The 13,615-nt window shown below is 40.8% G+C and overlaps 1 protein-coding gene across 1 annotated transcript in view; it reads left to right on the forward strand.

Moving 5' to 3' along the window:
* Positions 1-1,993: 1,993 nt before the first annotated feature.
* Rab6 (RAS oncogene family member Rab6) overlaps positions 1,994-13,615 on the forward strand; it is a gene marked incomplete in the record, with an annotated part of 227,243 nt that continues 215,621 nt past the window's right edge. The window contains 1 exon segment of the mRNA XM_070088810.1: positions 1,994-2,214. Within this exon segment, the coding sequence (XP_069944911.1) occupies positions 2,145-2,214 (70 nt within the window).

The following is a 13,615-nucleotide window of genomic DNA, read 5'->3' on the forward strand; positions in this document are numbered from 1 at the left end:
GGCAGGTGAAATTGCCGACCTAGAAAATGTACAGAGAACTTTCACGGCGCGCATAACGGAGATAAAACACCTCAATTATTGGGAGCGCTTGAGGTTCCTAAACCTGTATTCCCTGGAACGCAGGAGGGAGAGATACATGATTATATACACCTGGAAAATCCTAGAGGGACTAGTACCGAACTTGCACACGAAAATCACTCACTACGAAAGCAAAAGACTTGGCAGACGATGCACCATCCCCCCAATGAAAAGCAGGGGTGTCACTAGCACGTTAAGAGACCATACAATAAGTGTCAGGGGCCCGAGACTGTTCAACTGCCTCCCAGCACACATAAGGGGGATTACCAACAGACCCCTGACAGTCTTCAAGCTGGCACTGGACAAGCACCTAAAGTCAGTTCCGGATCAGCCGGGCTGTGGCTCGTACGTTGGTTTGCGTGCAGCCAGCAGCAACAGCCTGGTTGATCAGGCTCTGATCCACCAGGAGGCCTGGTCACAGACCGGGCCGCGGGGGCGTTGACCCCCGGAACTCTCTCCAGGTAAACTCCAGGTAAGTAATACTGGTGTTACATTACCGCATCAAACTTCTATTTTTATTCATATTTTATCTCGTTTCAATAAAAAAATCGCTTATAAATATATTGAAAACAACATACAACAGAGTTTTCCTGTAATATATTTGTTATTTGCAAATTATTTTAGCGTAAGGATGATGAAGTCGTATGTCTGGCAGCGAGCATCTGGGGGGACTGCAGCTCTGCAGTTCTTATGGACGAGCTCTGTATAGTCCTTGTGGCTTAGCGCTTCTTTTTTATAATAATAATAATAATTATGGACGAGCTGCCACTTAGATATACTAAGCAAATTTACTAAATTTGCTTGTAACAGATAAGTGAACTGTAGATATAAATCCAAATGTACACCTGTTAACCCTTTTGAGGCCCAGCTCCTGGGCCTTTTGTGCATCCATATGCTCTTGCGCTACCGTCCACGTGATGGATATGGGGTGTACAATAAATTAGCCTCTTCGGTGGCAAAATCTAAATCTAGCGTGAATAATGACTTTATTAAAGTCAGTGCTTTACATTTTACCGTTTTCTATTATTGTAATTTATAAAAGAAAACTTTGAGGCATTCTAGAAAAGGAAGAATAATAAATTGAGTGATAATAATTGTCGTAATATGATAATAGCTGGGGACAGTTCTATACTTTATTTTGCTGATTTATAAAATTCTAGCTGTTTTCTGTGATCATGTCAATAATTGCTGCAGAAAGAACTATAAACTACAATTCAGTCTGATCGATATTCATTTTTCTGTACATTAGTTGATAAAGCAGATATATTAAAATTGATATATTAATACACACATCTTTCAGAAATTTAAAGCAGTAGGATTGTTAGATTTAATATTATGTTAATGGTGAAGTAAGTAAGCGTTTATTTAGGCCTAGGACAAACATTTTTCCATTGAGATCCTTGTGTTATGCGGTTAATAGTTTTATTTTTTATAAGTATATATACATTCGCCTTAGTCTCCACATTTAGCTTTATCACGAAAAGTATATAAACATTAGAATGAATAATCTATATATATATCAGATAAAGTATAAAATATGAATATTTTGTAGCTTCACTCGTCAGATATTCTTTGGCTCTATTCTTAAATTGTTTTATATTAAGACTGGTGTTAACACGATCAGGTGATCTATTATAGTTCTTTATTGCTGTGTAATGGAAGGTTTTTGAGGCCGGGCCACCTACTGCAGGTAGGTGGGGAATGGAAGGGTTTGATCCGAGGAAGGGGTAGATATCACAAATTTCTTATATCAATACCCCCTTTACTAGTATCATAACACCCCCATTAAAGGGTTGAGGCGTTGGGAGAGACCGGTGGTAGTATTGTTGAAGTATCCATGAGAGAACCGTACACACAGTAGCCATGACAGGTGATCGTAGCGGCGGTGCTGCCACCTGGGCGACGCACTCACAACCCTGACATTTCACCGGAAGTCTGGCGAGTCAGTACGTGGCGGAGCGAGCGTTGCGGCGGTCCAGCTCTCTCGTAATATTTGGTATCTCGCCTGTGGTTCCGACCGTAGAGGTCACTAGGACAAAATTTATCTCATAACTCAAGATAATAGCATGTCCATGTCGGGCGAATTCGGAAACCCACTGAGGAAATTCAAGCTGGTCTTCCTGGGCGAGCAGAGCGGTGAGTATTATATATTGAAGGATTGTCTAGGTACACACACCTCACACATGTTTCTCCTTCACATACACACTCGTGTTGTATTTGTCATCATCACAAGTACAGTGTAATGTTAAGTCTGGGCTGGTGTAAGTAGAGCGCAGTTCCCATGTTTTTTAGGGCGTGGGACGTGGCATTGATTTTCGTGAATCAGCTGAGTGTAAGAGGGCGACACAGGGTGTACCTGCCATGGGCGGCCTCCCACGCCCACTACACCCACTTCTTTGTTACATACGACACACTAGGCACCCTGGCCACCCCATCCTCCTGCAGTGTTGAGTGTCATGGGTGTAGCAGCCAGGGTGATGGAATGTTCATGCATGGGTGGATACATGACTCTGCATTAACTATAACCACTCCCATAGAACAATGATCGTCTTCCTTGAATTAAATATTGTTACTTCCCATTCCATAGGCACTTTGCCCATACGGGTTTAGTGCTTCCTTGTTATAATAATGTGCTACCTGGGACTATGCTCCTGCTCTCGGATCAGACTATATTCTTGCTTCCTAGGCCTTGTATGCCCCCTGTGTGTTTAACGCTTCCTGATGAATATAAAATTATGATCACTTTTCAAGAGGTGGTGTTGTTGGTGCTTGTGAAGGGCTCTTGTTCCACAGAATTAAGAGGTGCACTTTTGTTTCTCATATTTCACATTCCCCATCTTTCATCTCAGCGACCTTTGTTAGTTTGTTGTTTCTGTGAATGATTATAATAATTTGTAAGATGTATTAAACCTCCTATTGGATTACCTCAGATTATATTTTTCTCATTAGATGTTTGATTTTACACAAAAGCTACTTTAATGAACATTTTAGCTGCTGCTGTATTATGTAACTGAGGGTCTTCATAACTGTGTTTTGGTGAGGGGCTCTTGATTTAGGGAATTGGATCTGTGCTCCACTTCCCCGAATTAAGCCTGAATGCCTTCCACATCCCCCCCAGGCACTGTATAATCCTACGGGTTTAGCGCTTCCCCTTGATTATAATAATAATTCATAACTGTGTTGGTGTGCTGGGCTTCCAACCAGATGACCCAGGTTGGCAGGAGTGACAGTGACAAGCCTTCTAATTCTTGCTGCCTTTGTTCACCTAGGTTGCATCCTGGGAATGGACCAAAGGACCCTAATGGAGATTAGCCTCACTTGATTACCTTTCTTTGGTTATCCTAGATGACTCACGAAATCGTAATGACACGATTACTAACCCTCAATGTTAATCTTAATTTGCAGTCATATAACTTCTTTTTATCAAATAAGACACGACAAATTAGGGTTATGTAATGCAGGTTGCACAGTTTACTTATCAGACTTGATGACACTACTTAAATTAAGAGTTTGGCTCCTAAAGATTACCCAAAAAAGGTTCCCAGGGTCACCACACCTGTCACCCATTCTCATACCATGTGGCTGATACCAGCTAGGCTGTTGGTATTAGCCGCATGTAGTCCAACATACGCACCACAGTCTGGCTGATCCAGAATTAACTTAAGGATTATTACATTTATGATGGAAGCACTAAACCCATAAAGGTCATTTAATGCCTGCAAGATGGGAGGCAATCAGATTCGGCCCCAGGAAGGAGAGGTCTAGTCCAGTTCCTTTGATCAAGAGCCCACACACTGACTTCAAGGTTCCTCTCTTGAGGGTAATTTTGAACTTGCCTAGTTCCTTCTTTGGGAAACCTAAGGCTCCATTAGTGGGAAGGGAGGATGTCAGTCTTGGAAACCCTTTACATTTACCAAGTTCTCTTAATGTATACCTTACACCCTGCTTTTCATTGGGTGTATTTACCACAGTCTTCTGAAGTATACTGTATATTTAGGCTCTTAAGTATTTTTGGGAAGTGCTAAACCCATAAGGGTCTTACAATAGAGGAAGATAACTGAATTTCCATACAAAACCCCTGACAGAAAGGGCAACATAACCTCCTAAAAAGCAGGAGTAGAGAGAGAGAACGTGTAAAGATAAGTCGGATATAACTCAGTGTAGAGGGCCCAAGACAAAACACTCATCATGCCTCGTGGCCTGGTGGCTAAAGCTCTTGCTTCACACGGTGAGGGTCTGGGTTCGATTCCCAGCGAGGGTAGAAACATTGTGTGTTTCTTTACACTGGTTGTCTATGTTCACCCATCAGTAAAATGGGTACCTGGGTGCTAGTCAACTGGTGTGGGTCGCAGCCTGGGACATAACTGACCTAATTTGCCCGAAATGCTCTGCATAACTGGCTTTCTATATAGTAGTATGTCATTGATATCAGGTAGGCCTGTATACCTTGTACTTGTAGAAATAGATATTATTATCTAAGGAATTCATTACCATCGGCTATTTAGCTGTCTTCAAGAGGGAACTGGTAAGTTAGTCTGTCTTATCAGCCAGACTGATGCCTAGTTTGTTGGATTACATGCTGCTGGCATTAACAGCCTGATTGATCAGGCCATCAAGGAGGCCTGGTATGGTATGGGACTAGCCTGTGTTGATGCTCCATCCATCCTTCTCCCCAGAGTAAAGCTAAGACATGTTTAGATTTTTGTCCCAGGGGAGGGTTAGCCACCTAGGATACCAAAGAAATTCAGTGCATCATAGAGGACTGTCTTATTTCCATTGGGATCTACTAATCTCGTCCCCCCAGGATGTGATCCACACCATTTGACCTAGATACCTACTTACTGCTAAGTGAACAGGGACGGCAGGTGTAAGGGAACATGTCCAGTGTTTCTACTCGGCTGGGGATTGAACTACGGACACTCGGTGTATGAGGCAAATGTTGCCTACCGAGCCAGACCACAGGCAAGTAATGCCTAGGAAATAGGTGGGGTGGGGTAATCTTGTTTGATCTGTGGAAGGGGATGGTAGCTCCAATTTTGTAGACCCAACCTGTCACCAGCATCAAGACATCTTCCCTACTTGAAAGGACTAAACTCTCGGGTACCTGTATGCAATCAGACTTGAAAGTACAATTGTCTTTACAAATGTGGAGGGATTTGCATTCTTATGCCCTTTGGAACTAAGAACTATGGATATTGCAAAATTAATGCATGATTTTTTTTCAGATTTTAGTTAATTTTGTTTGAGATCATCTCTCTAATATTCACATCTGGTTTTTATTAACACTCATAAATTATAAGTTTTTTAAATATATGGGTTGTTTACAAACTCTTAAATCTTTTAGCATTCCAAGGCCCTCATTTGAGCCCACATCTGGAAAGTTCCAGAGCCCAATCAGAGAGCCCTTACTCTTTCCCAAGGAGTTGAGAGTTGTGTTGTGTAGAATTGTAGTTCTAGACATGGAAGAAAGTAGTTCCCAGTTGCTCATAAGTAGGGATGACTGTTTGGACTAGCTTTTCAAAATCCCCAAACTGTGAAAATAAGGGCAAATGTCTTGAGAATAATGTCTTAGAAAGGGCAAAACTAAATTTAATATACTAGAAGCACATTCATATCCTCCATTATTTCAGTGTTGGGATATGAAAGCGTTTAAAGAGGGTACCACCAGAAAACAAACCCTTTAAATAGTTTTTATTTATGCAGTAAATTACATGCATATAAAATTTTTAGTGATTGAAGAATAAAAAGGCACTGATTAAAAAAATGGAAGCATAGTACCATGACTGGAACAGTATGCAGATAACCTGCACATAGGAGATTGAAATTTCTGACGATGTTTCAGTCCAACTTGGACCATTTAACCAGTTAATGGTCCACGTCAGACTGAAACATCATAAGTTTGTCTCCTATGTGCAGGTTGTGTATATTTTACAATGATTTTTAGGGCACAACTGTAATACAGTAGTTCATTATCTAGATTTAACCTAGGATAACCCGGTAGTCATTGTGACGTTCTGTTTGGAGTCCCACAAATTTTTAGGGATAACTGTACCGTTGGCTATATAATTTGATTCCTAGGAACCTGTATACATATACAGTACGTACTTGTCATTAAAGTATGCCAACTCGTCTCTAAAATCATGGCCAAAAAATAATTATCCCTTGTGCTTGAGGATATGCTTCTGTCTAGGAAGTGATTACCACATATTCATCAGGGAATGAGCCGATATCCTTTCCCTAGTAGATCTCTATCACGTCTGGGGAAAGTCCTCTCCAGTCAAAGAAGGGTACCTCAGTCACGAAGCCAGTGAACAACCAATTTCGTGGTTTGACAAGGAGCAATGTCTTGCATTAAAATTGTTGCACCACATTGCGTGGAAAGATTCAGGCAAATGATTAGAGCAATTCTAATTACTGTATTCCAGTTGAACATTAGTGGGAATGTTTTTCTAAGTTTCTGTGGATGTGATTTTGGTGTGGGTATGTCATCATTGTCCTCAAGGCACCTATGCTATCAGGTCCTTGCATATTCCTGCCCTTATTAATTTGTCAGTAGCTAAAAATATCTGACGAACTCTGCTCTCAAGACCACACAGCACAGAGGGACCATGGACAGAAAACCGTCCACCACACAAGCCTGGAAGACTTGTGTGATGGAAGGATGCAGCTTTAGGGAATTTTGAGGTAGCCTACCTTGAGTTGCCAGGCTACATAACTTTTTTTTTTTTTTTCCAAAAAAAAAACCTACTGGGGTAAGATATTACTGTATTTCAGACATTAAAGTATGCCAGATGCCTTCCACCCAGCATACCTTGATGAAGAGTACTTAAATTTGGCTCCCAGGGAACCTATACTATATGTAATTTAGCTCCCATGGATTATTATTATTAAAAGGTGTACATAATTTTTTTGACTACTGGGTAGGTGTATTCATTCTAGCTCCCATGTACCTGCATATACATGTAATTTCAATTGGTTCCCAGGTAGCTTTATATAGTTTAACTTGCTGGTACCTTTTCATGATTTAGGCTAAAAAGTATCTTCTATAGGGCTTATTTATCTATCACAATTCATCTAATATGACACAATAAACTATTAATAACATTGAAACATGCTATATACACTAGAGTGAAGGAAATGTTACGTATGTGAGTAGTGTTAGTGGAGGCGGAGGCACAGCGGCCATTGTTGTTGTATAGGGCCATCACGGCAGCCATTGCTGCTCCTGATATACCTTCCCATGCTTTTATTATAACAGAAAACAGTGTGTTTGTAAGGCAAACTCCTTTAGATAACTACGTACGTAGTTTCATAAGGAAAACAATAATAATACGTAAAGAAATTATGTAGTAACACAGCATTTACCCTGGAGATGGAGAAGAGATGCTGGACACATCGGCATATGGTGTCATTTAACCCTTTGAGGGTCGGTCACGTAAAAGCAAGTCATTCCAGCCAGGGTTGGTCATTGCCCAAGTTTAAATAAGATAGCCCAACAAACAAGTGAGAAAAAGAATATTTACCAAAAATCATATATGGCAAACCCAAGCCAGGTACTGGAAATAATTCACCTTGTCTGACTTTTTTGGGTTATCCTAGGTTTTCTATACATACGCTGCTATGAATGATAATCTATGTAAATATTTTTGTATACCTAAATAAACTTAAATATTTACTTCTACAGGTACCATCCGACTTACGACCAAGCTTGGTTCCAACCAACCTGTCGTAAGTCAAAATGGACATAAGTCGAACCTTACTACTGAATATCATCACACTTTTGTAATGATTTTATTTTATTGTTTTATTTTGGTATTTCATTTTTTAATTTACATTTTATGCTGTTAGAACTGTAAGGTTTAGGATAAACACTGTGTACAACACAAACAGTTGTTTATTTCCCAGAAATTTGGCATACAAAACATGGTCGTAAGTAGAGTGGTCATGTGTCAAGCAGGTCGTTAGTCGGATGGTAGGTGTATTCTGTCGACTAAGTACAAGAAACTGCCCATTCGCCTATTTCAACTACCCAATAAAGTGGTCAGAAATTGGCAATTTGGCCATTTCACACAAATTTCAACACCTGGAGTATTACCTGGAGAGAGTTCCGGGGGTCAACGCCCCCGCGGCCCGGTCTGTGACCAGGCCGCCTGGTGGATCAGAGCCTGATCAACCAGGCTGTTGCTGCTGGCTGCACGCAAACCAACGTACGAGCCACAGCCCGGCTGGTCAGGAACTAAAACAGATGCCAATTTCAAAATGGGGTCCAGAATAAACAATGCAGATATTCCTGACACTAAAATAGCATTTTCTCTGTCTATTAGTCACCGCTCCAGGCCCCTCTTATTACTCTTGCTTACCATTTGGAATTTTTATTCACACCAAAAAAATGGAAGATTTACTGTTATGCAGACTACTGCATTATTGTAATAATTGTATAAATGTCAACCCATTTGTGACTGCGTATTGAAATTTGGGCTGGCAGATGCATATGTATTAGACAGTGACATCATTTGTTTACTCTTGAACATTGCTAAAAAATCGAACATTTCCGCTACTGTGAGCACAATTTCAAGGTACTTTTCATCGTGAAAGCAATCAAATTCATATCTATTTCTGTAATATATTTTCTATTCTATCAAATGAGACCAAAGAAACTAGACTGCAACCATAAAAACCATACAAAAATATACAGCTATGGGGCTGCTAATGGCTGAGAAGTGAACTCCATTATTTATGATCTGGCTTCTTTCATTTTTGGTGTAAGTTAAGAAGCATCTTCCCATCATACATTGCCCAAGTTTCATTAAGATAGCCCAACAAACGGCTGAGAGAGAAAAAAAAATTATAATTATTATTTACTACATGTACATGGTACACCTACCATCCGACCTATGACCTGCTCGACATATGACCATTACTTCTGGGAAATAACTGTGTGTTCTACAGTGTTTATCCTAACCCTTACAGTATAAAATACAGTACTAACAGCAAAAAGTAAAGTAAAAAATGAAATATCAAAATAAAACTATAAAATAATCATTACAAAAACGTGATGTTGATATTCACTAGTAAGGTTCGACTTGCGTCCATTTTGACTTACGACCGGTTGGTCGGAACCAAGCTTGGTCATAAGTTGGATGGTACCTGTATACAGGCCTAGCTGACAACAGTGACATACTACTATATAGAAAGCACCTTATTATGCTTAGCATTTCAGGTAAATTAGGTCAGTGTCCCAGAATAAGACTCACACCAGTCCACTAACACTTAGGTACCCATTTACTGATGGGTGATCATAGACAACACACACATTTTGGTTAGTTCTTTGCCATGGTACCAGGTCCTAATAACAGCAGCAATTAGCTTCTTCACAGTTAAACAGTCCTATTTCATGATCCCGTGTTTGCTTATTGCCCATAGGTTCACAATTGGGTTAAGGTCAGGAGAGTTTCCAGGCCAATTTAGAATGCATAGTGCACTCTCTTTAAAGAATGTCAACATTTTTCTGGAAGTGTGACATGGAGCAACATCCTGCCTTCTCTATCAGGAAAGTCTGTATCCACAATAGGAGCATACGAGCTGTCAGAATTGCCATATAATTGTCACTGTTCATCATACCCTCAACAATAACAAACAGTCCAGTGCCTTTAGCAGTAAAACTACTCAAAAACATCATAGGTCGGTGTTTTGGCACTTGTTGAATGTGTTCATTCCGAAGTGGTTCGCCTTTGCTCCATCTCGCTACCACTGAGCTGTATCTGTTCATCTGTCATCCATCCTTTGTGATCGAGTGCCCACTGCAGCCTTTCTTTTTTTCTTCATAGCAGCAGTCAATAATTGTTTCTTTACTGGCTTTCTGGTAGATCTGCCAACTTCAAGAGCCTTCCTTGAACAGTTGAAGCAACATTTATGCCAGCTGAAGCCAAATATCTCTGTAGATCTTTGCTGGTTTTCTTGGGATCCTTTACACTACAGTGGACCCCCAAGTTTCGTGATTAATCCGTTCCAGAGAGCCTGCCGAAAGCCGAAATTCACCAAACTTGAAACCATTTTCCCCATAAGAAATAATGGAAACAAAATTAATCCGTTCCAGACACCCAAAAATATTGAACAAATTTTTTTTTTTTTAAATTAACCCTCTGAGGGTTTCGGCCGTACTAGTATGGCTTACGACCCAGTGTTTTTGACATACTAGTATGCCTAATTTCTAGCGCCCTCAAATCTAGTGGGAGAAAGCTGGTAGGCCTACATATGAAAGAATGTGTGCATGTGGTCAGTGTGTGCAGTATAAAAAAAATACTGCAGCACACACTGGAATAAAACAGACTTTGCACTGTACTTTCGTATGGTATTTAATTTTGTATTCTAGTTTTCTCGGTCTCATTTTATAGAATGGAAGACATATTGCAGAAATTGAGATGATTGACTGTTTTTACAAAGAAAAGTACCTTGTAATTGAGCTCAAATTAGCAGAATGTTTGATTTTTACCAAAGTTCAAAAGTAAACAAATCATGCCAAGCGTCCAAAACACGTCAACTGATGAGTCTAATATTCTTTCACAAGTGTGCTGATATTATTTATACCATTTCTACACTAATGCAGCAGTCTGCATAACAGTAAATCTTCTATTTTTTGTAAGAATAAAAATTGAAAGTGGAAAGCCAAAGAAATATAAGAGGGACCTGGGGATGTGACTAACGAACAGAGGAAATGTTATTTTAGTGCCAGGAATGTATTTGTTGTTTATTATGGACCCTATTTGGAAATTGGCATCTTTTGAAATTTGTGTGAAATTGGCAAAATTGCTAAATTCTGACCACTGTATTGGATAGTTGAAATCAGTAAATGGGTGGTTTCTTGTACTCATGCAATAGAAAAAATAGAGTTCTAGAGAAATAGTTATGATTTGTCGACTAGTACACTGGAATTGGCCAAAAATAGGGCTCAAAGTGGGCAAAATCACCGATGCGTAAACATCGTCGAGACTGCTAACTTCGCGAGAGCATAATTTCGTAAGTTTTCCATCAAATTTCATATTTTTGGTGTCAATATGATTGGGAAAAGATTCTCCATCTTTTCATAAGAAAAAACAATTTTTTTTTTTTTAAATTTGGCTGACCCTGAGAGTCTTGGAGAGGGCCTGTCGACCCTCAAAGGGTTAAATAAAGATTTACATACTGAAAACAATCAGAAATCAAGTACATGCATATAAAAAATATTACACTTACCTTTACTGAAGACTTCTGGGTGGATGGAAGACGGGAGGAGGGGATAGGAGGAAGGTGTACACTATTGTTTGGAAGGAGAATCTCCTTCCATTAGGAATTCAGGTAGCAAGTCCTTTTCTGGGGTTACTTCCCTTCTTTTAATGCCACTGGGAACAACTTGAGTCACTGGACCCCTGTTGCACAAAATATCTGTCCAGAGAGGTCTGTTTCTGGCATTTCTTTATGATTTGCCTGAAGTGGGACAAGGTTTTGTCACTGAACATGTTGCAGATATGGCTTGTTTCAGCTTGGTCAGGGTGATACTTTTCAGCAAAACTTTGCAACTCATTCCACTTTGAACACATGTCCTTAATCACTGAAGAAGGCATCTCCTTCACTCTTTTCCTCCTCCTCTGAAGCAAATTCCTCAGCTGTGGTCTGATGCTGTTCCAGTTGAAGCTCTTGCAGTTCGTCTGGTTAGCTCTTCCCTGTGGTCCTCCACCAACTCTTCGACATCCCCGTCACTCACCTCCAACGCCATGGACTTGCCCAATGCCACAACACCTTCCACAACAGGCAAAGGGTTGGCAGGGTCAGGGTCTGCCTCAAAATCCCTCTGCATCATGTTCTTCACTTTCTTTACCAAAGGGCTTGCACTAGCTTTCTTTGGGCTCATGGTGACTTATTTTGCAGTTGCAATCACAAAAAACAATGTATTATTACGTATGAACCCGTGGGGTGATGGTCACGTGTTTGTAAACAATGGCACACTGAGTGTGAATGGTGTGGGAGACTGGCTTTGTGTGCATGGTGATGGGCAGACGGGTACCGGACGGTCGCCGAATCACGAGTCTAATCACGAAACTCGAGGCCAAATTTTGCCGAAAGTCGAATTTCACGAAAGTCGATGCTGCCGAAACTCGGGGGTCCACTGTATTTTCTTATGACCTTGTCAACTTATGGTGCTGTCCTGTGTGTTCTTCTGCATCTTCCTTGACGCAGCACTCCACAATCACCATTGTTATTGGCTCTTCAGGATCCAATCAATTGATTTTGCTAGGCTCAAATTTCCGGCAGTCTGTCTGATACTCGAATTGGCTTATTTTCTAAGAGCTACAATTCTTGCACACTTCCTAGGGGTAACACTCATGGATTCCAGTAGTAATCATGAATTGAAGGGGAGAATTTGGTGAAACCACATTCACTTACAGATCACGCTTGCAGGAATAGCCTTACAGAATGACTGTTACAGCAGTGATGAGAGACACAGAGTAACACCACAGCTGGATGGTTGCCAGAAGTCTGTAGTAAGCTCTTCTTACAAGAAAAGAATCCAGGCTACATTAATTAAGCTGGAGACGCATATTACGAGATGAAAACATAATTTACTCCTGTCCCAATTAATTTCCACTCTACAGTAGGACCTCTGTATCCATGGGGTTTAAGTTTCAAGACCTGCCATGGGAAAGCAGATAATAAAGAAACCCTTTACACACCTGTCGTTTTTTGTTACACACGTACCTATGGAGTTAGGTTTTGGAGGGATGAAGGCTGGAAAGAATGTGGCGGTGTGATGGTGACCATGTGGGTGGCAGTGTTGGTGATCGTGTGTGGATGGTAGTGTGGATGATGAGTGGCTGAGCAGGTGAGTGTGCAGTTGGTGTGGGCAGTATTAGGGTGACTGGTGGCTACATGACTAGGAGTGTAGATGGCATGTGTGGGCTGTGAAAATATGGGTAAAGTGTGGGTATGGGATTGTGGGAGTGGGGTAGTGAGGGCTAGAAGCTGTAGGGAAGTGGTGTGGGTGAAAGGTGTGAGGTGTGCTTGTCAGTTGCCTGGTGTGGGTGGTGATTAGATGATGGGTGACTGGGTGGGCGATTATGCAGCTGGTGGTAATGAATGTGGTGGGTAACTAAGTGATTAGGTATGTGGAAGGCTTGTTAGGATGAAAGGTCAGGTAAGGCATTCCTATCCATCTGTCTCCTTCCCTGCCTGCATCCCCCTCTGTCTGCATCCCTCCCTTCCCTGCTTCCTCTGCCCTGTCCTGCCATTTTGCTTGGGCATAAACATATGATAGATAGGCTTACTCTGCTGTTGGGTGCTAATGCCTCTGGACAGTTCAGGATGCAGCCTATGATTGTTTTACTAAAAAAAAAAACCCAGTGTGCTGAACAACAAAAAATCCAAAGGAAGATTGGGTGTGTTCTGGCATCAAACCATGTATTTTGGGGTTTGAGTTGCAATTTTTTTGAGATACGAATTAATATTACGTATTAATATTGAAACTCAAAGGGTCGCTGTATTGCTTTAACACTTTCACTGTTGG

The sequence above is a fragment of the Cherax quadricarinatus genome, chromosome 2, assembly GCF_038502225.1.
Source record: "Cherax quadricarinatus isolate ZL_2023a chromosome 2, ASM3850222v1, whole genome shotgun sequence".
NCBI lineage: Eukaryota > Metazoa > Arthropoda > Malacostraca > Decapoda > Parastacidae > Cherax > Cherax quadricarinatus.